A 23,561-nucleotide genomic window follows, 5' to 3' on the forward strand; every position below is an offset into this window, starting at 1 on the left:
AATAACTTAAAAAATATGTTAAAGTAACACAATTTGAACGTATTTATTAAATGTGTTAAAATTTATAGAAAAAGAATGTTGATTTTACTCTATAAAAGAAGTAGGAATAAAAATTTACAGAAAGAGTGTTGATTTTATCTTACAATCTCACAAAAATTTGAGTGGACCGTTTTGGACATGTGATTTATGTTATATTTAACACAAATTTTCCAACAGTGTACCTACCGAGAAAACTTAAAATACACAGCTACTTACATATAAATTTACATACACTGTCACACACATACCTATACATACGCATACGCACAACACACACTCACGCTAAAAAAAATTTAAAAAAGTAAAAAAAATAAAAATTAAAAATTAAAAAAAATTATAAATCTAAAAATAAAAAAATATTTCAAAAACAAAAAAATAAACATAAATCTAAAATCGGCCCTTTTAGGGCTAAATGATGTGCAAAGACTGATCGAGCAACCTCCACGTGGCATTAGCATATTGGGTAATGCTAATGCCGACAACAAAATATAACCTTTGTTACGTTTTTAAGGGTTAAAAGTTTAAGGTTTAAAGGTTTAGGGTATAAAAGTTGAGGTTTTAAGGGTTTAGGCATTTCGACGTTAAGTGTCTCCAATTTTGAAGGGAACTCGATGAATTCTTGTGAGGTTAGATCGCATCATTTTGCATTTGTAGCAGTGACACATTATAGTGGATGATTCCCCGAGTATTTAAAAAAAAAAATTCATTAAAATCGATGAAGATTTGAATTGTCAGCAGATTTTTGTCCAAAAAGAGGCACTTTCCGCCCACTGTGCGACGGCGAGGACTCTCGGGAGAGAGCTGACTTACGGTGAGGTTGCCTCGCGTAATATTCTCGATGTAAGCCACGACACCGCTCTCCGGGGCGCGCTCTCGCTCGGGAATAATCTCGATAATTAGCGTATTTGCCGACAAGGCGTACTTAGCGATCGAGAGCGAAAGCGAGGGGCACCGGAATGGTTTCGTGGCCGTGGGATCACGACCAAAATTTACAAGCTCCTGGAGATTGTGATAGGCGCGTTAATAAAGATTTTCGATATCGCGAATACGCCATTTCCCGCGACCTTCGCGTTCACGACCGCACGTTTCGTGGTACGTAGTAATTCGCCCGGTCGGAACTTAGATTCCACACGCAATATGAATTACGTTAGAATGTTAATCGCGTCGGTTTAATTGCGATGTTACTCGCGTTGACGTCTTACTCGCGTCAGAATATTACTCGCGTTCAATCATCGGCGTTAGGATAGCATTTGCGCTGGAATGTCGTTCGCGTCGACACATTAATTGCGTGAGAGTGTTGTTCGTGTCGACTGAGTTCTTCTGTAGAGTATTATTTGCGTTCTGCCGAGTATTCGCCCCGAATAATTGCGTTCAGATTACTTGCGTCGGAATCTTATCCGTGTTCGGCTTTTTGCGCTAAAAAATTATTCGCGTGCGGAAGTTCCTTGCGTCAGGGCACTATTCACGTTATTAATCGCGGTAGGATACTGATCGCGTCGTCGGATAATTTACGTTAGGCTACTACTCGCGTTAGGAAAATACTTGCGTTTAAATATCACTTGCGTTTAGGCATTATTTGCGTTACTCCCTTATTGCGTTCCCTTTATTACTCGCGGTACCCCGTATTTCGCGTTAGTTATAGTGTTCCGTGTCGTGCCGAATGCCTCGGCGCACTCTTGTTGCGCTTGATCTTAATTACCTGCGTTAGATTAAGATAAATTGGCGACAGAATTCCTGCACGGCTTTAGACGTTGCGTTTCCGCGCTTCGAGCGTGACGCATCTCCACCTCGCAATATTTCATGTTTGGTTTCACTCTTTAGTGACTCAATTATCTCACGTTTACTCCGATGATTTCGCGTTCGGCCGTATCTTCTGCCGATATTCTCTATTATTTGTCAGTTTCATTTTTTATTATTATTTGCCTGATTACCATGACTTAGTAATGTTCGAAAGTTTATTTTCTGTTATTATTGGCTGATTTAGCTCATCTGAAAGCTAGTATACAATAAATGTTATCATTCAGTCATTAACCGCTTGAGTTCGTAATTTACGTGTCACCCCCCTGAGTATTGCGCTGCCCTTCATCAACCCCGCCCATAGTGGAGCTAGCCAATTCCTCGCACACCGAAATTTCTTCGTATTGCGTCCCTTTCTTTGGTTTCTCGCGATTTCGCGGACGCTAATTTACACGTCTGGCGCCCAATGCAAAAATTCGGTTAGTTGAGTGTCGGAGGTGCAAGAGAATCGTCGGAGAGGCCTATCATCTTTCTCTTCTTCCTCTTTTTGATTCGTCACACGCCCCGGACCGCTCCGGGAGTGAAAAAGTCGTGACAAATCATATATAATATCATATATCATATACGAAAATTTTGCTTTTTATATATAACGCTACATGAAATTATATATAATCATGTATGTATGTATGTATGTATGAGTTTATTGTATATCTCCGCAGGGTTTACAAGGCGTTTTTGTGAGGAACGATCCCAAACCTCTTACAAATACCAATCCCCTTATACCCGACCTGGCCGCGTGCGACCCTTTACATCCTGGTACCCCCTACCCGTTCAGACTCTGCCGCTCTTTTTCCTCCTCCTGGCCGTTTCTTCCGTTAGACTTCCGTTGGGACCCTCTTTCCGTGCTCCAAATCCTCCGGTTTCCTCTCCGCTCCCGCTTCTCATCCTGGTACCCTCCACCCTTTCGGACCTTGCCTCTCCTTTTCCTCCTCCTGGCCGCTTCTTCCGTTAGACTTCCGTTTGGACCCTCTTTCCGTGCTTCAACTCCTCAGCTTTCCACCTCCTCACCGCTCCCTCTGTAACACAGGGATAACCTTTCTTTCCCCTTCGCCTTCCTCTCCTTTCCCCCCTTCTTCGACCCTCGGCTCCCCTTCCCTTACTTCTCCTCCCGTTTCCCCTCCTCCTCGTTCCATACAATCTCCTTTCCTTCCACCCAAATTCTATTGACTCTCTGCTTTTTGGATTCCGTCTTGAGACACCGTTTGAGCCAGACGTGTTAGTATATTCTCTTCGGGCGGAATCTATCCGATTATCTGTAGTGTAATCTCATTGGTGATATATATCTTGCTTCGCACTGGGATTGTCTACATGCGGTCCTGGGGTAGCCTTTATACGCATTTGGAGAAAACTGTAATGCAAGAGAGTTTTATCCGCTTTGCCTGAAGACGTTCTAAAATTTATGGCCTTGTGAAGACATTCTGTGAGCTAACGAGCGAGATAACTATACCTTCGGTTTTCTAAATATATGCCTTACCTTTATATAAAATCTATGTCTCTTTTTGCTTTCGTTTAGTTCAGATAATCCTTATTCCGTTATACTACAATATTTTGATAATATAGTTTTATTTTCATCTGTACATATGTTCGCCGATTTCATACTTATACTTATACTCTTATTCCTTTTTCTATTTAATTTATTCTTGATTATTTAAGATTTATTCTGGATTTCTCTGGATATCACATTACACCAGAGTATTTATTTTATATGTCCGTTCGCTGTTTATTATTTCAGAATATTTATTTTTAATGAAATTTTATTGTCTTACATCCTATTTGTATGTGTTTTTTCTTGCATAATATCCTTTATTACTTAAGGTTTAATTGTATTTCTCAATTTCTCTTTGCAGCTGAATGGTTTAATATTTATATTATTTGCTGCGAATTATATGCTGTATGTTCGTGCCTTTGAAATCGTTATTTCAAATAGCGTGTTTACGTTCGGTCTGTTTGCCTATTAGTTTTTGCCTGTTTTTCTGCTGCGGGCTGTTATTCCCTTGTGTTATTCGTGTTGTGAGCGCACAACGAATTAGGGATTAAGTATTGCACTTAGCAACTCCGAGTTGCCTCCTATCGGAAATATGACCCTAGCGACGAAGACCGCTGACGCGAAGACCTGCACAAGTTTTAGGAATGACCAAATATGGTCATTCCGGACATCACCTGCCCGTTAGACCTTTGGTCCCGGTATCAAAAACGCTGACAACTAAGTCAGCAATACCGAGCGGATAAAGAGCCTGCTTTTCCGACAAGCGGCGGGCAGTCGTCAGCTAGCAACGATACGGAAACGTGCGTCTATTGTACAAAAGCTTTTTCAGTTACGCAAATGCCGAAGTTAGAAAAAAGGGAACTGTAGTAAAATTGAATAAGGGAAATATATTTCAATTATTTTACACATTGTGACTCATTTGCTCTCCGACCCGAAATCCTAGAACCTTGTGCCGGAATTGCGGTACAACATTTTTGACCGAATGTATTACTCGAGAATATTTACCTGAGTATTTCCTTCGCATTCCTGTATCATCTCTCTTATTCTAATATTATTATTTCTCTTTTGCTTATATTTTGTTCTCTTACAATTAGTACATTTTCAATTATAGTACATTCTTTTTCGATCGATCTCTTGTGATATTTACAATGACTAAAGGTGGGAATCGAGGAAACCGTTCTTCTTCCTCTCCTAAAGAGGATAAAAATGGTAACTCCCCCAAGGGACTTAGAAAAGATAATAGTGTGGGATCTCAGTCAGCAAGTGAGTCTTTGCAAGTTGTTCCGGCTATTGATGATCCGTTATCTCTTAGACTTCGCTTTATTCAATCTCAGTTGGGGAATAGATATTCAGATGGTATTCTTGCTCCTTTTTTGGTCCATATTGAGAGTGTTTCAAACAGTTCGGATAATATTGGCAATGCTCACCCTATAAAAATTGGTAAACTGTTATGTAGTAAATTTAATCTCAATACCATGCAAAGACTTGACAAAAATCTAATTAAAGTTGAGTTTGAAGAATACTCGGAAGCTAACTTTGTTGAAACTAAGAATCTCCTCCCCTCGGATTTGTATGTTTATATCCCTAATTACAAGTTGTTTAGAACCGGTGTTATCAGAAATGTGGATACTCATTTTTCCTGCGAGGAAATTATGGATGGTATTACTTGGCCTGATGGTCCGGTTAAAATTCTCTCTCTTGAGAGGATGAAGTATCGAGATAGAATAAGTATCGAAATCAAGGACTCGTTTTCGATTAAAGTCTCCTTTGCATCTAATCTCCTTCCGGAATTTGTTTACATTTGGAGAGTCAGGTGTAGGGTTTTTCCCTTTGTTAATAAGGTTTGTAACTGTTTGAACTGCTATAGGTGGGGTCATTCTGCGGCTGCTTGCAGGGGTAAACCTCTGTGTGGGAGTTGTGGTTTGTCACACCTTGCGTCTGAATCTTGTAATTCAGCTCCTTGCTGCGTTAACTGCAAGGGTGAACATATCTCGTCTGACTTTTCTTGTCCTGCCTATTCAACTCATTTGATTATTAATATAGTTATGGCCTATACGAATTCTTCTTTCTCTCAGGCGAGGAGGTTAGTTAGGTCTAGAGACATAGAGTCTTGTCAGCAAGCCATCAGCGACTTTAGATCCCAAGCCTATTATGCTTGGATTAAAGTTGTTCCTACTGATAATGTGGAGGGTAATAAGATAACCTCTCTCCGCTCACATCGTAAGAATAAGAGAGCTGGACGCTCGATCAATGTTAGCAATAGATCTGATTTGTCGCCTCCTCCTCCTGATCTGGAGACTACTATTCGCCCTTCTGGTGAAGGGTCTGTGCCTGGGGAGGCTATGGACCTCCAAATTGAATCTTCTTCTTCGGATCTGATTTCTGAATACGTTTTGCCTTCGCTGTCTGGTTTATACCCGGCCCCCAATATTATTCTTAATGATATACGAAGGTTGTATAATAGTGAAAAATCGGAGCACATAAGGGCTCATACGTTGTCGTAGTATTTGCGCGTTTTGTTTAGTAAACTCCATTAAGCCTTAATTATTTACTATGAGGATTATGCAGTGAAATTGCAGGGGTATTACGGGCAAATTTCATAAATTCTCGAATATGATTAATGAATTCGATGTAGTGTGCTTACAGGAGACTTGGCTCCATGAGAAATCTTATTTTTCTTTCAAGGATTTTTATTTTTTTTTAGAAGCGATAGACCTAATACTGTTATTGGTGGTGGTACCGCCATTTCATGCCGACCTGAGTTGGATCCTATTTCTATAGTAATTGATTTCCCAGGTAATCCAGGTATTGAATTCGCATGTGTTTCAAACTCGAAGGACCAGACACTCATCGGTGTCAGAAGCTAGACTAGCTTCAATGCGGTGCGGGTTAGGGAGGTTCGCGCTCCGTTTAGGTGCGCGGTAGGATCGTAGGATCGCGGAACGGGCAAGTTCAGTCAATTTGATTCTTGTTATTTGTACTGTGAGAAGTCTTTATTTGCTGCGGTGTCACAAACATGGTTCACGTGAACATCACATGGATAGCACTTGTTATGCGAATGGCCGTGTCGCACGGTGACAGGGCGGGTTTACACAAACATGGCCGATCACGGCGCACGGCGCACGCGGCGTTACAGAAATGATCGCGGAATGTCTCGCACGCGGTAGAACGGCCGACCGCGGCAGATTACGCGTACAACGTGGTATCTGAGTTTCTCTCGCGATGGAGGACGGCCGATACGGCGCAGATCACTCGCGCTCGCAAGATTGTACTTAAACTCTCGCAAAGGGTGACGGCCGAGCGCAGCGCAGATCACTCGCAATCGGCGAGATTGCACTTGAGCTTTGAACTGTCGCGAGAAGTGACGGCTGAAGACAGCGCAGATCACTCGCAACCCGCGAAGTTGCACTTGTCTCTCGCAAGGGATGACGGCCGAGCGCGACGCAGATCATTCGCAGCTCGCGAGATAGAACGATTCTCGCGAGGGGTGACGGCTGAAGGCAGCGCAGGTCACTCGTCACTCGCGAGACTGAATACGGCCGAACACGGCGCTTAACTTTGAACGGAGAGCACTTAGATGCGTCTCAAAACGTACCGTCCGGTGCGGGACAACGGATAAGCTGAGTCGACGCGGTGAACCACGATATCGTGCGACGAGCGGGTGTCTTTTACGACACGCGGGATAGCAGGCTGACGGCGGACATCTTGCAGCGACGCGAGCGGAGAATCTTGTCGCGGTACGAGCGCGGATCTCGTGTCGACGCGAGCGGAAATCTTGTCGCGGCACGAGCTGAGATCCTGTCGGCGCGAGCGGAGATCTTGTCGCGGAGCTGGCGGAGATCTTGTTGCGTGGCCCGCCACCCGGTTCGATGTTTTCAGTTTCGCAGATGTAGACACGTGTGGTTCACCGGCCGGCTACAGACGTACTCTACTGCGCTTCCGGCGGCGCCACAACGCGAGGATGAAGAACCATGCCAATCGATTTCGATAGATATGCGGGTCGATGTGCGAACGCTCGCGAAATTTGATTGGTCGCGAAGCGCTCCTGGAATCGCGCATGTGGTTGATAAGAACGGGATCGCGGTAGCGCTTCCTCATCCGTCGCGAAGGGCTCGCCGTGCGCGTGAACTCGCCCAATCCGGAACAGCATGCATTTCTCTCTTTAATAATAAGGTATCTGCTCATAGAATTCTAGTCGTGTCTGTCTATAAACCTCCGGATGTATATATCAACCAAGCCTGTTGGAAGGATTTTATTTCTCGAATTACGGATGCCTCTGATTCGGGAGCTATTGTTTTTTGTAGGGACTTCAACTCCCAGCATGAGACTTGGGGTTTCTCCAGGAATAATAGGGATGGTGTTTCTCTTTTGGAGGCAATTTCATGCTATGATCTTGTTCCCCTTAATAACGGGGATCCTACGAGAGTTTCTGATAATCCGAGTCTCCATAGTGGCCCTGATATTACTTTTATCTCTAACTCATTATGTTACGACTGTTCTTGGTCTATCTCTGAAGAATCCTTTGGTAGTGATCACTTTCAGATTTACATTCAGTTCTCTCCTGATGTTGGTTCTGTTGATCCTGATAAAAGACCGAGGATGTGTTTGACTAGGATGAACAAGAATTACTTTAGCGAGTTGATTAGTACATCTATGGAAGGCTTTACTCTTAAAGATCTCTCTGGAGATCACGCTTACGACCTGTGGTCTTCCTCTGTTATAGACTGTGCCCTTAAATCTGGCGCATCAATTTTTGACGATGCAGGACATATCCAATATTTCGATCAAAATTCTCAGATCTGTAAATCTTATAAAACTAAATTTAAAAAACGTATCCGTAAACCGTAGTGGGACCCTGAATCTGAGGAGGCTATTGCTCATAGGAAAAGATCTTTCAAGAATTGTCTTGCTCGCTTTTCTAGGGAGAATGCTGGTCTATACAAGAAAAGTTTGATATAGCTAGAAAAACTATTCGTCGAAGAAAAAGAGAGAATTTCGTCAATTTTGTTAATGACAAATAAAAATTTTAATATTAAATTTTTTTGGAAAACGATCAATTCTTTTAAAAACTGTATTTTTCAAACCAAATAATCCTCCTTCAAGTAGTAAATTTCAAGGTATTCACAAATTTATTGATAATTTTTTACCCCCTTGGGCTTCTAATCAGTTTGAAAGTATTTCTGATTCTCCGTTTACTTCCTTATTTATTTCCTCCTTGCGAACTAAATCTTTCACTTTTGTGAATATTTTGAAATGGCTTGCTGGAGGATCTTAGGGTATTAGCCCCATTCTTGCAATCAACTTCATTAACGCTACCATCGGAGCTATTTGTGAATGGAGTTCTATGTGGTATATCAGCGCTGCTCGCTCTTATCTCAAGACTGTTGAGAGTTTTTATTATGCTCTGCTTATAAGGTGGCCCTGAATATCCCTAAATCTTCTTCTAACAGGGTGTGTTGTGTGTTTTCAGGTCAGAGATCTTTTATTAGAAGAATTTCGTATAAATGTGACAAATACTTGGGTAGATCTATTCAATTGCGTAATAATAAAATGATTAATAAGGTTTCCAATTTGCATTTTTTGATTAATCGACAAAGCATTGCTCCTAGTAACGTTCCTTTCATTGTTTCCCGATGGTCTGTAATAGCACCGTTTCGTAATCATTTTTATACTTGGGATATACATCCGGTTTTCTCTTTCCCTTTACATATTTTTGCTGTCACTTCCTCCATAGATTCTGAGTCCGGTCAGTTTGCTAAGGATAATAGTAACCTTAATTTAGCTTTTACTAATCTGATTTCTTTGAATAGATCTTTCCCTACTGAGATTGATATTTTTACTGATGGCTCTAAATCTGTGGGGATTGACGGAGAACCGATTGCGGGTTGCTCGGTTCGGATCCCCCAATTGGACATTACTCAACGGTTTAAGTTAAATAGATATACGAGCTCTTTTTCCGCCGAGGCTCTCTGGCAATTATTGCTGCTATCGATCTGACATTATTGAATTCGTGGGAACATGTTAATATATGTACGGATTTGTGGAGCGTCTTGCAGACTATCGCAAATATTAAACCATTCAGTAATGGCAAGCTTAGCCCTTTAGTTCCGAATCTAAAGTCTAGGCTTAGTCTTGCCGCATCATGCGGCAGTACGGTTAGATTTTCTTGGCCCTGCACATAGAGAAATTTTGGGTAACGAGCAGGCTGAGTCGGCTGTCAAGGAAGCTTCACTAAGTGGCTCCTTACTTAATAATAAAGTTTCTCATAAGGATATTTCCTCACATCTTTTGTACGCTTACACTGATATTGATGCAAGGTTTATTGATCGCATTAATAATGGATCGGGCAGATTTTACATGGAAAACCTGGCTGATCTAAATTTGAATCTGGCATTTCTTTCAAAATTTAAAATTTGTAGAAGTGATTTTGGAATCATGGCTCGTTTGCTTGCTGGTTACCCATATACTAACGCTATTAAGTATAAGTTCGGTATCGGCGAATCCCCCTCATGCCCTTGTGATTTTGAGTTTCAAGATGTTGATCATATATTTTGGGCATGTAACTTGCTTGAAATTAATAGGTCTTATTAGATCTCTTTTCGATTTTAATCTTTCGGGTCCTTTTTCTTGCCTGTATTTGTTTAGTAACTTAAATTATAAGATTGTTAAGGCTATACTCTCTTTTATTAAGGATTGTAATCTTAAGCTGTAGATGCATGCGCGTTGTTCCTTTTTTATATTAGGTAGTTATCAACCTCTCAACTGGTCACAGTAATAAAATAACAGGCTTGTAGCCTTCTGCGATTCATACAAGAGGGCTCCAGCGTTTCCCTACTCTGGACCCGTTGACTTGTGTATAAAGCGTGGTACTATGGCTTATTAAAGCCGGAGAGCCATCTGGGATATTAAGAAAACGAAGAATACTCTCTGGTTCCGCCCTCCGTCCGCTCTTCTGCCTTCTTTCACCTTCTTCCTATAATTAATTCTCGGCACTCTAGATCCTCGCTATAACTCATATGGTCAGGTCCTCGTCCACCCCTATCCCCCCCTCTGCCTAAATATCCCACACCCTCCTAACAGCTCCACTCTCTCCTTCTCCTCCTCTCACTCCACTATCAGCACCTCTCTCCCTCCCGCCCCGCTTCTTTCCCAGACCCTACTAACCCCACTGCGTGTCCGTGTGTGCGCGCGCCTCCTATCTCACTCCTCCTTCTCCCTCACTTCCTTGTTCACCTTTCACCTGCCCGCTCTTTCTCTTCCTTTCTCCCGCTTTTCTTTACCCTTTTTATTGCTTCACTGCTTTCCTGCTTTCCTCGCAGCCTTTTCACACTTTCTCCTTTCTCTACTGTCACCACGTGCCTCGCCGCGCGCTCGCTACGCTCCGTCGACCCCGCCTTTCTCGATCTCTCGATCTCCAACCTCGACCCTCTATCGTTGGCACGCTGACGCGCGTTGCGCGTTCGCCCATCTTCTCTCGCGCCATCTCATCCTTCACCGGTATCCCCTCTCTCTTCCTTACCGGCCCGCTCCGCACGCTAATCCCGCCGCTCTGCAGTAGTGCCAACCTACCCTTTTGAGGCAGCCGGCACCCCGCTCTGGGCCGGACCACGGTCGTATACACAGGTCGCGAAACTCCCGTGGTGGGGGTATGCCTCTTAATGTAACGACCTGTGCTTCACAGATCGTCCGCTAGCCGCGGAGCGCTGCGATCGTATGGTAAATGTGAAAACAATAGGTATATATATATATATATATATATGGGGACGACGCGAGCCACTCTTAGCCGCTAGGGGCGCTAGCGAAGTTGGGGACGCACCGAGCTGTCACCGAGTAGTCGAGTACCGAGCATTTCGTTAGCGAGAAAAGCTGTGTTCGGAATTTTTTAACATGCCGGGAATGTGTGTGGCATATGGGTGTAAAAATAAGGGAGGGCATCGGTTCCCGAGAGACAAGATAATAAAAAAACGATGGATCAGTGCTATAAAACGCAAGGATTTTTATCCAAATACAAATTCGCGACTGTGCACAAACCACTTTAGACCTGAAGATTATGTTACTACCGGCTTTGAAACTGGTGAGTTTACAATAAAATTAATATATAATAAAACATATGTTTTTATTTATTATTTTTTAGTGTGATTAGCTTCTTTATTATACAGAGTTGGCGGAAGCAGCAGTTCTACATAACCTGTCATATACAATATTATATTTTTTCCGCAGGTATTACACTGGTGAAAAACATTTTGAAGAAAGATGCAGTGCCATCCATATTTTCATGGAGAAAAAAATTGGACATTTCGCAAGATGCTCGTTCCAGACGACAGGAGCAAAGAGAGCTGAAACTAAACCAAAACAGGCTGATGGTTAAGAGCCCCATTTCCGATTATTGTCCAGCTGTTGATGTTGAAGAAAGTGACAAGCTTATGGAACCAGTTCTCCCTTTATCTAGTGAAAACACTAATCATTACATAATTGACATCCCTATCAGTTGTGAAATTGAAGTGAGAAGTACCTCAAACTTATGTAATGCAAGTGTCAATCAAAGCATCGAAGAAAGAGCATCCTGTCCTAAAGCAAAACCTAAACTTTCTCAAAATAAAACTTTTGTTAACGCTGCCACTCAAACCATCTTAAAGAATACTTTTACTATAGACACATTTGGTAACAAGCCAGACGCTGTAATGTACTATACTGGTCTTGAATCCTTAGAGAAATTCAAATTAGTTTTATATAGTTTAGGGCCAGCAGCTTATGAGCTAAAGTACCGCTATGATACGGTATCAAATATTAGTGTTGAGGATCAATTTTTTATAACTCTCATTAAGTTGAGGAGAGCCATACCTGATTTAGGTTTAGCTTACATGTTTGATGTCAGCAAAAAGACAATTCAGAATATTGTTATTACATGGATATGTTTTATGTATTGTCAGTGGTCTGAAATAGACATATGGCCTAGCAAGGACCTCATAATGTATTATATGCCCTCAGGATTTAAACAGATGTATCCTTCAACTAGGGTTATAGTAGATGGAACAGAATTTCCTATCGCTGCTCCTACAAATTCTACATTTAAGCAAGCAACCTTTAGCACATACAAGAACAAAACTACATTGAAAGTATTAGTTGGTGCAACGCCTAGTGGACTTATTTCCCATATTTCGCCAGCTTATGCGGGGTCAGTGAGTGATAGAGCGATAGTTGAAAGAAGTGATCTTATTAAGAAGTGTGATCCTGGTGACTCTGTAATGGCTGATCGTGGATTTACAGTCCAAGATTTGTTTGCTCCAAGCCAAGTATCCATAAATATACCAGCTTTTCTAAAAGGCAGGACTCAGTTACCAGGCATGACTCTTCTTAAAGATCGCAAACTTGCCAGCAAAAGAGTCCACATAGAGAGACTCATAGGCTTAACAAAGACGTATAAAATTTTGAAAACTGAACTTCCTGTTTGCTATGTAACTGTAGGAAGTGAAATTTTCTATGTGTGCTGTATTCTTTGTAATTTTCGAGAAAATATTGTAAGTGCAGATGCGTAAGGTTTGAAAAAAAATATCTATTTGAAAAAGGATTTTGGGTATGTTGCACAGGAATTTTGTGTACTCTTGTTTAAAATAATAATCATTTGATTGACAAATTGATTGATCAGATACAAAATAAAATACAAAATAAATGCAATGCAAACTGTTTTTTTTTAAGCATAGTTACACTTGAACATACAATTCAATACCGAAAAGGTCTGCATTAAAATCACTTATTGCTATACAATTTACAATAAAACAATATAGCTACATCACAGACCATTCTATGAAACTATATAAAATACAAAACATTTGAGACATAAAAAAAGACAACGTAGAATAAAATATACAATAATACTTTCATGGATTTAATAATAAATAATTATATATAGCATCTCTCTCTGTAGATACAATATTAATAACAAAACAAAATTTGCAATTTTCTTCTTTACATATCTGTCGTATCATATTCATTTTTAATTGACTTTATGTAAAAAAGTTTATAATTTTAAAAGTAACTAGCATAATGCATAATCTGTAAAACATGGCTTGATGCCGGTAGATCAAAAATTAAAAATAAAATACTGTTTTTTAAACATTTTTGTCTCCACAAAATATATGAGATATTTAGTTGCTTAAGTCAAAATGTAAGTATATACTCTGAGTAATGCCTGTAATAATACTTATCTAAAAGAGCTGGAAGAAAATACTTCTCATAAAACAGATCAAGTTTAGATAACATTACATAGGCCAGTCATATTAGACTAATTTAGGGGGGTAACCTTCCAATTACTCTTTTCAGGTTGCAACCACCATGAATCGCTTTGATTTAAGGTGCTGTAAGTGGGAGTAATTTTGCTTCGCAATGCGCATGCGCATTAAAAAGTTATTAACAATATTATCAACAAAAAACGCGATTTTTTTTATTTTTTCTCAAATATCTCGAAAACTAAGCAAGATAGGGTAACTAACTATACGTACCTTTTTTGTAGAGCGTAAAATTATCTACAATAATGATCTGAACAACATTTATTGTCAAGTCAGTCGTTTAGCTTGCACGCGCCGTCAAAGTCCGAGACTCGGATCTCGAAAACCCTCGATTTCATCGTTTTTTTGATATTGCGTCGGTGATTTTTTTCAGTCATTTAAAATGGAATTAAAAATTCCAAAAAAATCACACATCATCTGAGAACTACAAAGAATACTTTTCAGGGTGTAACCGATTTTTTAGACCTTTTTTCTTTAGTTTGTAGCTATGTAAGCAAAAAATTTTGATTTTTTGGACTACTCTTAGTTTTTCGCTGTTTTCAGACCTTAGAATTTATTTGAGACGAATTTTATCGTATGCATCTTGTTGTGGACGAAATTTGCAACAAAAAAGGACCCTTGTATTTTTTTCGTACGACGAACGCTGATTTTTTTATTGACGCGCAAAGTTATCCAATATTGCGTACAGGTCAGATAACGCTTGTTTTACACTAAAATAATTATTTTTTATTAAAATTTACGTAATTTTTCGCATTATTATTAAACCATATTGCAAAGCTGTTTTCAACACATTCTCTCATGTTTACTTATTTATTAATAAATTGTTTATTTAAAAATTATTATAAACAATTAGAAAAACATATTATATTCGTTGTACTCGTCGTCTTATTTCAACTTAAAAAATGTTTTTAAAAAATTTATTCATGTTATTTATAACATTTATTCAAACATACAGTGCATCTTTTGATTATTTTTCGCACCATCTCTGAGCCAATGGTGCGTTTTTTGTGGTTTTCCCAGTAGGCCTAATCCACAAGCATTGAATATATGTCCTTTCTATGTGATAATTATTTTGACATTCCTTGGATACTAAAATTATCCAACACGCAGATGTTGATGAATATTAACATTTGCCTCAAGATCGTCAAAAAGTCGTACGTTTTTCAGTAAATTCGGGGGGGGGGGGGGTTTTAAGGAAAATGGAAAATGCTATTTTTCCATCGTAAAAAAAATATGCCATTTTTCCCTTGTTGGAAAATTGCGCTCATGGTGTCACAGCCAGTAAAAGCATGAGCGAAAGGAATTTTCTCTTTCCTTGCTGCGTTTCCTTCTGATGAACACACGATATATAGCGTTTTTCCTCGCCCATGTTTGAAAAAATGTATATTTAAATCCGAAAAGTTGAAAATCATCTAAATGAAAGACTGTCAATGTTGCCTGTCAATGTATAACGTTTCGAGTGAACAGTCCACGTTTCTGAGCATTGCATTGTATTAATCGTGAGCAGTTTGTATATTTGTGAATTTAAAAAGTTGTATTAATTGCGAAGAAAGTTAACTTATGAAGACAAACATGTCTAACGAGTGTTTTATTTGCAATGAGAGCCTGTTAAAAGAAACTGTAGTTACAGCAAAACGTCGAGCAATCAACACCTTTATAACGAATAGTAAGAGGCGTAAAGACAATAAGTGGTTGGTTTTGCAGAATTTAGACGAAATCCGCATTCATGACAAGTGTCGGAAATCATACAGTTCGGAATTGAGAACTCTTCGTATCGAGAAAAATCCGACGCGATATTCTCAAGCTGGACTATCTCGACGATCGAGCAGTCCTAAAAAATTTAATTTTGAATCGAACTGTTTCTTTTGCGACAAACAATGTAGAGACTATAGATGTAAAGACGATAGAACGAGACGACTTGTTTCGGCCGACAGCATTCAGCTGAGAATTCAAGAGACCGCACGAAAACGAAATGACCAATGGGCCCATGATGTACTCAGTAGAATTGAAGGAGTACATTCATTAAAAGAAGTTGGTGGTCGGTACCATACTAACTGTAATATACGCTTCTCGCACATTCCTACGGGGAATTCTGCACGAAAGCCACCAATAACTGACTTAGAGACTGCTTTTGAAAACGTTTGCCATTACATCGAAGAAAATGATGAATATCAATTCACATTGACCGAATTACTGGATGAAATGAAGGAGTACAAGCCTAAACCAGAGACATTGAAATCGAAATTACTGAAAAGATATGGAGAAAAGATAATGATTCATGAGAAAAATGGCAGACCGACACTTATATGCTTTCGTGGTAATGACTATGATGCTTTAATCGATTCTTGGTACACCAACAAGGAGAAAACTGAACAAGGAGAGCGCTTACGAATTGTTAGGGCAGCAGCTGCAATTGTCAGAGACGACATAAGGAAACAATTCTATGATACAAGATCATATCCATCTCCTCACCAATTTCTTGACAACGCAGTGGACGATGTTCCGGAATCTTTGCAATTATTTTTAAGTGAAGTTATGCTGAAAGGAAAAAGAGGCAACGAGGAAAGCTTGGAAAGGAAAAAGGACAGCATAGCACATGCTATCATTTCTGTGACAAGGCCCAGGTCGTTTCTGTCATCGATTCAAATTGGCGTTGGTGTTTTCTTGCATCGTAAATTTGGCTCAAAATTATTGATCGATACTCTTTCCAATTTAGGACTGTGTGCATCATATAACAATGTAACGCTCTTTGAAGCCTCTGCAGTTGTAAATTCTGAAGTACTGATTAAAGAGCATGCATTTAGTCAATATGTTTTTGACAACGCTGACCACAATGTTTGTACATTAGATGGCCTCAATACATTCCACAGCATGGGTGGCATTTGTTGTGTTACTCCAAAGGATAGCTTAGAAATACAAGGACGGATTGAAAAATTGAAAGCCATGCCATCTGCTGCAATTTTGGCATCGCAAGCAAAAATTAAGATTAAACATTATGGAAATAATAGTGGATCTGGATTGAAAAATCTTATCTTTAAAGAACTGGAACAAGATGGTTTACAAGAACCTGAGCACCTTCCTCTTACGTATGCGCTCCACGTAATTGCAAAATCTTTTGGAGTAGATAATCTCCCTAGTTGGAAAGGCTATATCGAGGCTATTGCGACAAACATAGAGTACGATGTCTCTCGTGTTTTGTGTTTGCCGTTTGTCAATCTTCCTCCATCAAGCAAGGATGCCATTAATACAGTGCTGTTTTATGCAGCTTCAGAATGTCAAAAAAGAAGGCAAAAAACTTGCTTTGTCACTTTTGATCAGCCACTCTACATTAAAGCCAGAGAAATCATCGCTGAGAGAGATGAAAAATTAGCAAATGTTGTCGTTAGATTGGGAGGATTTCATTTGCTTATGTCTTACCTTGGAGGACTGGGAACCATAATGGAAGCCAGCGGACTGAGCGAATTATGGTCCACGGTGTATGCATCCGTTTCTGTTGAAAAAATGCTCTCAGGACACGCTTTCGCGCGTGCCCTGAGAGCTCATTTGCTAACATACCAAGCATTAGGCACTATGATTGTCCGAGGTATGACAAACATCGATGAAAGCGTTCGTGAATATGTCATCGAATTCTTCAGTAACTGTGACGCTGAGCCACCAACGGCAGAAACTATAAAAAATGATACACGTTTATTTGACTTAGCAATCCGATTGAAGGATGAAATGGATGTAGTGAGGAAAAGAGGACGCACAGCGCAACTTTGGATGCAGTATATGGACTGCATAAATGTCATCAAGTTATACATTGAGGCGGAGCGTTTAGGAAACTGGCATTTGCACTTGCGGTGTATTCGTGAAATGCTGCCTATTTTCCACGCATCAGGTCATTTGGCATACGCTAAATCCGCCCAGTTATACCTCCAGGACATGTCAAATCTCGAACAAGTCATGACAGTAAACGAATACCAAAAATTCACGGAAAGTAGTTATTTTACTATCCGAAGATCCGACAAAATGACTTCGGGAAATTGGACGGATATGACTATAGAGCAGACGATTATGCGCCTTTTGAAGTCTGAAGGAGGAGTTACACATGGACGTGGAATATCCGACAGCGTTCTAGCCAGATGGATCCTTGCTATGCCGACAGCCTATGAGGTTATTGACCAAATAGAGACGTTTTCCGGAGTGAGATCGACCACAGGTGAACAACACGTCGATTTGCGATCGAGTCGCATCAAAAGAGACGTGGAAGATTGCTCGCGCCTGATAGAATGGCTGGAACTACATGATCCATTCCCCATATGCGATGAACTGAGATCGATATCCACTGGTTTGGTTGGAGGGCCCAAAATTAATTGCGACAAAGCATTTGAAATAGGAACAACTGCAATAAAGTCGATGGTAGGGATTAGTCTGTCAGATTTAAAATTGAAACGTTCAAACCGAGTCCAGACTTTAGCTATTGTGAAACGAGGTGTAGAAATCCATGGAGAAGTTGTCACTGTCAATACGACCTTACTTTTCCAACGAATAGTTGTATTGTTGAGTGGCAATGAGGAAGCGACACGTGATGCATTTCGCTACGAATTGGCACCTTTTCCGTTATCCTTATTCGATGATCAAGGCTTTATGAGAAAATCGAAGAAATCCGATTTATATAAATCGTTAACACCAATGGCAGCCGATCAATTCACTTTGACTGGAAGCAGAGTAATTATTGATGGTGGATTTTTATTGCATCGAGTAGTATGGTCGCTGGGGAATACGTATACTGACATATTCAAAACCTATGAGGCTTACATTCGGAAGCATTATGGTTTCAATTGCATTGTGGTTTTTGATGGATATGGAGACGATTCCTTAGGTGCAAAAAATTATGAGAGGATGAGACGAACGAACAAAAACTTCGGAGCTGATGTGACATTCACAGAGGATATGGTGGCAACCATGAATCAAGCAAAATTTCTGAGCAATGACAAGAACAAAAGTAGACTGATCAAATATCTCTCGAAACACCTTGAAACCGCTGGCATTGCCGTCAAGCAAGCAGATCATGATGCTGATCGTTTAATTGTCACCACAGCTATTGCCGAGAGTATCCAGCATAATAAAGTCGTAATCGTGGGTGAAGATGTCGACCTTGCCGTTCTCATGATTGGATTAACACCTGTGGATCGAAATATACATTTTTTCAAACAAGGGCGAGGAAAAACAATAGATGTCGTGTATTCATCAGAAGGAAACGCAGCAAAGAAAGAGATAATTGTTTTTGCTCATGCTTTTACTGGCTGTGACACCACGAGCGCAATTTTCCAACGAGGAAAAAATAGCATTTTCCATCTCCTAAAAAAAAAACCAAATTTACTAAAAGATATACGAGTTTTTTACGATTTTGAGGCTTCAGGACAATCTATCGATGATGCAGGAGAACGTCTGATGTTGGCATTATATGGAGCATCAATTGAAGATACCCATCTTGATAATTATCGTTTCAAGCGTTTCCAAACATCAGTTGCTCGAGCTAAGCTGGAGGTTCGTCTTGCTCAGCTGCCACCGACACTGGCAGCAGCTTCACAACATTTCCGTAGAGTATATTTTCAAGTGCAAGAGTGGCTCGGCGACAATGAATTTTCAATTCTGGATTGGGGATGGAAATATAAAAATTCTACGTTGATGCCAGTAATGACAAAATCAAAGCCCGCTCCAGAATCATTACTAAGAAATATCTCGTGTAAATGCACAGGGTCTTGTGGGAAGGCATGTGGCTGTCGACGACTCGGCTTACAATGCTCCCAAATCTGTTTGTCTTGTCAAGGAATGTCTTGCACGAATCGAATGGCAATTGACCTTGGAAACGATGAAGTGGACAAAATAGATGATCCTAACTACGAAGAATTTGAGATCTTCCCCGGACACCAAGATCAAGAAGCTGAGCAAAACGAGGCAGAAAAGGACGAAAGTGACATAGAAGATATCGTAATGCAAGCTGAGCCTATGGATACTGAGAATTGAAATAATTATTCAAGACGCGGATGTTAATTTTCATCAACATCTGCGTGTTGGATAGTTTTAGTATCCAAGGAATATCCAAATGATTATCACATCAAAAAAACATATTTTCAATGCTTGTGGATTAGGCCTACTGGGGAAACCACAGAAAAAAAACGCACCATTGACTTTACCTCAGAGGTGGTGTGGAAAATAGTCAAAAGATGCACTGTCTGTATGTTTGAATAAATGTTATAAATAATATGAATAAATTTTTTAAAAACATTTTTTGAGTTGATATGAGACAACGAGTACAACGATTATAACATGTTTTTTTAATTGTTTATAATAATTTTTAAATAAACAATTTGTTAATAAATAAGTAAACATGAGAGAATGTGTTGAAAACGGCTTTGCAATATGGTTCAATAATAATGCGAAAAATTACGTAAATTTTATAAAAATAATTATTTTAGTGTAAAACAAGCGTTATCCGACCTATGCGCAATATTAGATAACTTTGCACGTCAATAAAAAAATCAGCGTTCGTCGTACGAAGAAAATACAAGGGTCCTTTTTTGTTGCAAATTTCGTCCACAACAAGATGCATACGATAAAATTCGTCTCAAATAAATTCTAAGGTCTGAAAACAGCGAAAAACTAAGAGTAGTCCAAAAAATCAAAATTTTTTGCTTACATAGCTACAAACTAAAGAAAAAGGGTCTAAAAAATCGGTTACACCCTGAAAAGTATTCTTTGTAGTTCTCAGATGATGTGTGATTTTTTGGGAATTTTTAATTCTATTTTAAATGACTGAAAAAAATCACCGACGCAATATTAAAAAAACGATGAAATCGAGGGTTTTCGAGATCCGAGTCTCGGACTTTGACGGCGCGTGCAAGCTAAACGACTGACTTGACGATAAATGTTGTTCAGATCATTATTGTAGATAATTTTACGCTCTACAAAAAAGGTACGTATAGTTAGTTACCCTATCTTGCTTAGTTTTCGAGATATTTGAGAAAAAATAAAAAAAATCGCGTTTTTTGTCGATAATATTGTTAATAACTTTTTAATGCGCATGCGCATTGCGAAGCAAAATCAATCCCACTTACAGCACCTTAAATCAAAGCGATTCATGGTGGTTGCAACCTGAAAAGAGTAATTGGAAGGTTCGATGTCTAATATGACTGGCCTAACACTAATAAAAGTAGGATCTTGTTCAATTGATATTATCTTTAAATCACAATAGGTATAAACTACCAGGTAACAAACTTTTTTTTTCGCAACTGATAACTGACCTTGAATTTGGTACATATATTGATGGTCAGGTTTTAAACATAGAGAATTTTTTTCATCAAAGTACAAATATGGCACAGTAATTGGATTTATCACACTGTTACGTGAGGAGTATGGGCATTTTACTTCAATTAGATCATTTTGTCCCAACAATCTATCTGGCGAAACAGCTAAATATGGGCGTTCCTTTGACACAATTAACCCTGACTCTTCTACCTTAAATTTATTTCCAGTATATTCAATATATTTACAGACGGCAACCTCTTCATTAATGATACCATGATCCATTGCCGCACTGTGTATTTTCTTTGGATTCAGCAGTCTTAAAGCAAGTGATCTCGCAGCCTCTTCCGTTTTAGCCATACAGCAATCTTTAAAGTGACTAGCTGTCATACGAACCTTCCTACGAGTAAACCACAGAGGATTATTAGACTGACCACGAGTTTCTATCTCTATTTTTACCACATCTTCATCTGCCACATCAAGAAGAAGCATGGATTGAAGCAGTTTATTTTTAGGATTCACTCGTGAATATGTATGATCCAATTCTACGCCATAAGGATTTGCGGGAACAAGAAGGTGCTTGAAAGGCATGCTCGAATTAAATGATGCACACAAATTATGAAGTCTTTCTTTGCTATGTCTCCCCCTGTATTTCGGAAGTCTGGGATCAAACGGATTGGATGAATGGTTACTTTTCAGGGAAGCAGCTTTCAATGGAGTGCCTTGGTACTTCTTCTTTGGTTTATGGAAAATTTGTAACTGTTGAGTACATGCCTGTCTCAATATTATATTACCTTCATGTACCATTTGTTCAATTCCAAGGAGCAGCACAATAACATGTTTGCAATGAGCTGAGCCTCCTTCTCCTGCAGCACATTCACAATGACTGGCTTCTATTACAGCTTCATTTGTAATCTTGAGATACACGTTGTAAGTTACTTTTTTGTACATCTGGGCATGTACCAGTCCTTTAAAGAAGAAAATGTCATCTCTCTTGCAGCATCTGACATATTCTAAAAACTTATCCTTGTACATGGCCTCACCCATATCATCTTTTTTCTCAAACCTGAGAACAAAAAATATGGATAATAAACAAGTGTAGAAATACTTTTACTTTATACAACTGCAGAATGCAAGTTACCTGCTTGTATAAAGATTAATATGAAGCTTGGTGATCTTTGATAAAGTTGAATTAGCATTTATATCCTTAAATTGTTCGTCCGAAGGAAGATCAAACTGGGGAAGGACTGGATCTAAATTGACTTCGATATTAAAATTGTTATTGTTTACATATGCTGTCAACCTGGAGGGTAGAAATAGAGATTGATGACAGTTTGCACAGTAACATTATTCTAACCTCAAACCTTTATGCCTTACAAACAGTTTATTAAGGTTCATAGTTGAAGACTGTAAATATATATCTTTATATCGAGATAATGCTTCTTTTTTACCACCTTTCATTAAAATAATAATAACTTGACAAACGAAACGTATTTACCTTTCTACAAGTTCAGTCTTTCTTCCTCTCAAAGGTGCTCCCCTCTTCCTCAATTCTTCCTTCAATTCTGCAATTTTTATTTTAGAAATATCCATTCTTAATTTTTGTATTAATTTACACAATCACTATTCTCCAAATCTCTCCACTCATTAAACTTTCCACATTAAACGTAAACAGTATGACACGTCCCCAATCTCGGTGCTGCTCTCTGCGCTGAGCTTGTCATCTCGCCGTCCCCATAGCTTCAAATTACTTGCTTATAAAGTTTTGTTTCTTACAAAGTTTTAAATGACAAGAAAACGTTTTATTATTTACACAAATTGTATAAATAATGTAAAAATTACGGAAATTATTTGTATAATTTAAATTTTATTTAATAACACCAAGCATTAATAACACTAAAAACATTAATTATTCTTGAAGGATTGAAAGTTTCGTAATGGTTGAAAAAAATGTAATTATACTTAAAACATTATGCATGCAATGTGAAACAATTATGTAGATAATTTCTTAGTATTTTTTGAAGGATTTGAAATAATAATATCTGTATGAAATATTATAAATATATTCATATATGTATAATAATAGGTACATTTACATTTATATAGAGATATACACATTATTGTTGCAAGTGAACGTGTTAATAAAAAACTATTGAAAAACTATTGAGAGCGAAGTAACTATTGGATAACTATATTAGATTCGGATCGCCAAACAAAAATTTGTCGCAAGTACGATGACGTAGACCGCCGATGGCCAATCGTCCTACCGAAATCCGAGCTCCGCGCATGTCAAACTCAGACGTTTCAAACGTTATAAAAAGTATGTTTATATGTTTATACATACAAGATATGTTTATGAAAGAAAGTTAATATGAATAAAACATGGTCAGAAACGTGCAAATTGCTTTTTTATTTAATGATTACCATCATTTACTTAAATTATATTACTATTATTTACTTAAATTATATTTAGTAAGTGTATTCCGATTGCTTTCAATATATAACAACTAACACAATGCAATATTTACGCATACAATCCAATCTAACGCATGCATATGTTGGAAAAAGCATTTTTAGACACAGTACAGTACATTTCATTTTACGTAAAGCAGAATCTATAATTGTATTGTTCTAAATAAGTTTACAATTTTTTTTCACGTAAC

The 23,561-nt window shown here is 38.9% G+C and overlaps 2 protein-coding genes across 3 annotated transcripts in view; both read left to right on the plus strand.

Moving 5' to 3' along the window:
- Nucleotides 1-23,561, plus strand: part of LOC139809977 (odorant receptor 13a-like) — a 602,938-nt gene that overhangs the window by 110,219 nt on the left and 469,158 nt on the right. The window lies entirely within an intron of this gene.
- On the plus strand, nucleotides 11,477-13,042 carry LOC139808790 (uncharacterized). The gene has a single exon (XM_071771197.1). It carries the CDS (start codon nucleotides 11,683-11,685, stop codon nucleotides 12,856-12,858), a length of 1,176 nt encoding a protein of 391 aa, XP_071627298.1. The 5' UTR covers nucleotides 11,477-11,682; the 3' UTR covers nucleotides 12,859-13,042.

This window comes from Temnothorax longispinosus, chromosome 1 (assembly GCF_030848805.1).
Source record: "Temnothorax longispinosus isolate EJ_2023e chromosome 1, Tlon_JGU_v1, whole genome shotgun sequence".
Lineage (NCBI taxonomy): Eukaryota > Metazoa > Arthropoda > Insecta > Hymenoptera > Formicidae > Temnothorax > Temnothorax longispinosus.

Bases quoted from the DNA above. Each gene is read 5' to 3' on its own strand.
- LOC139808790 (XM_071771197.1), top strand. From the start codon at position 11,683: ATGGTTAAGAGCCCCATTTCCGATTATTGTCCAGCTGTTGATGTTGAA.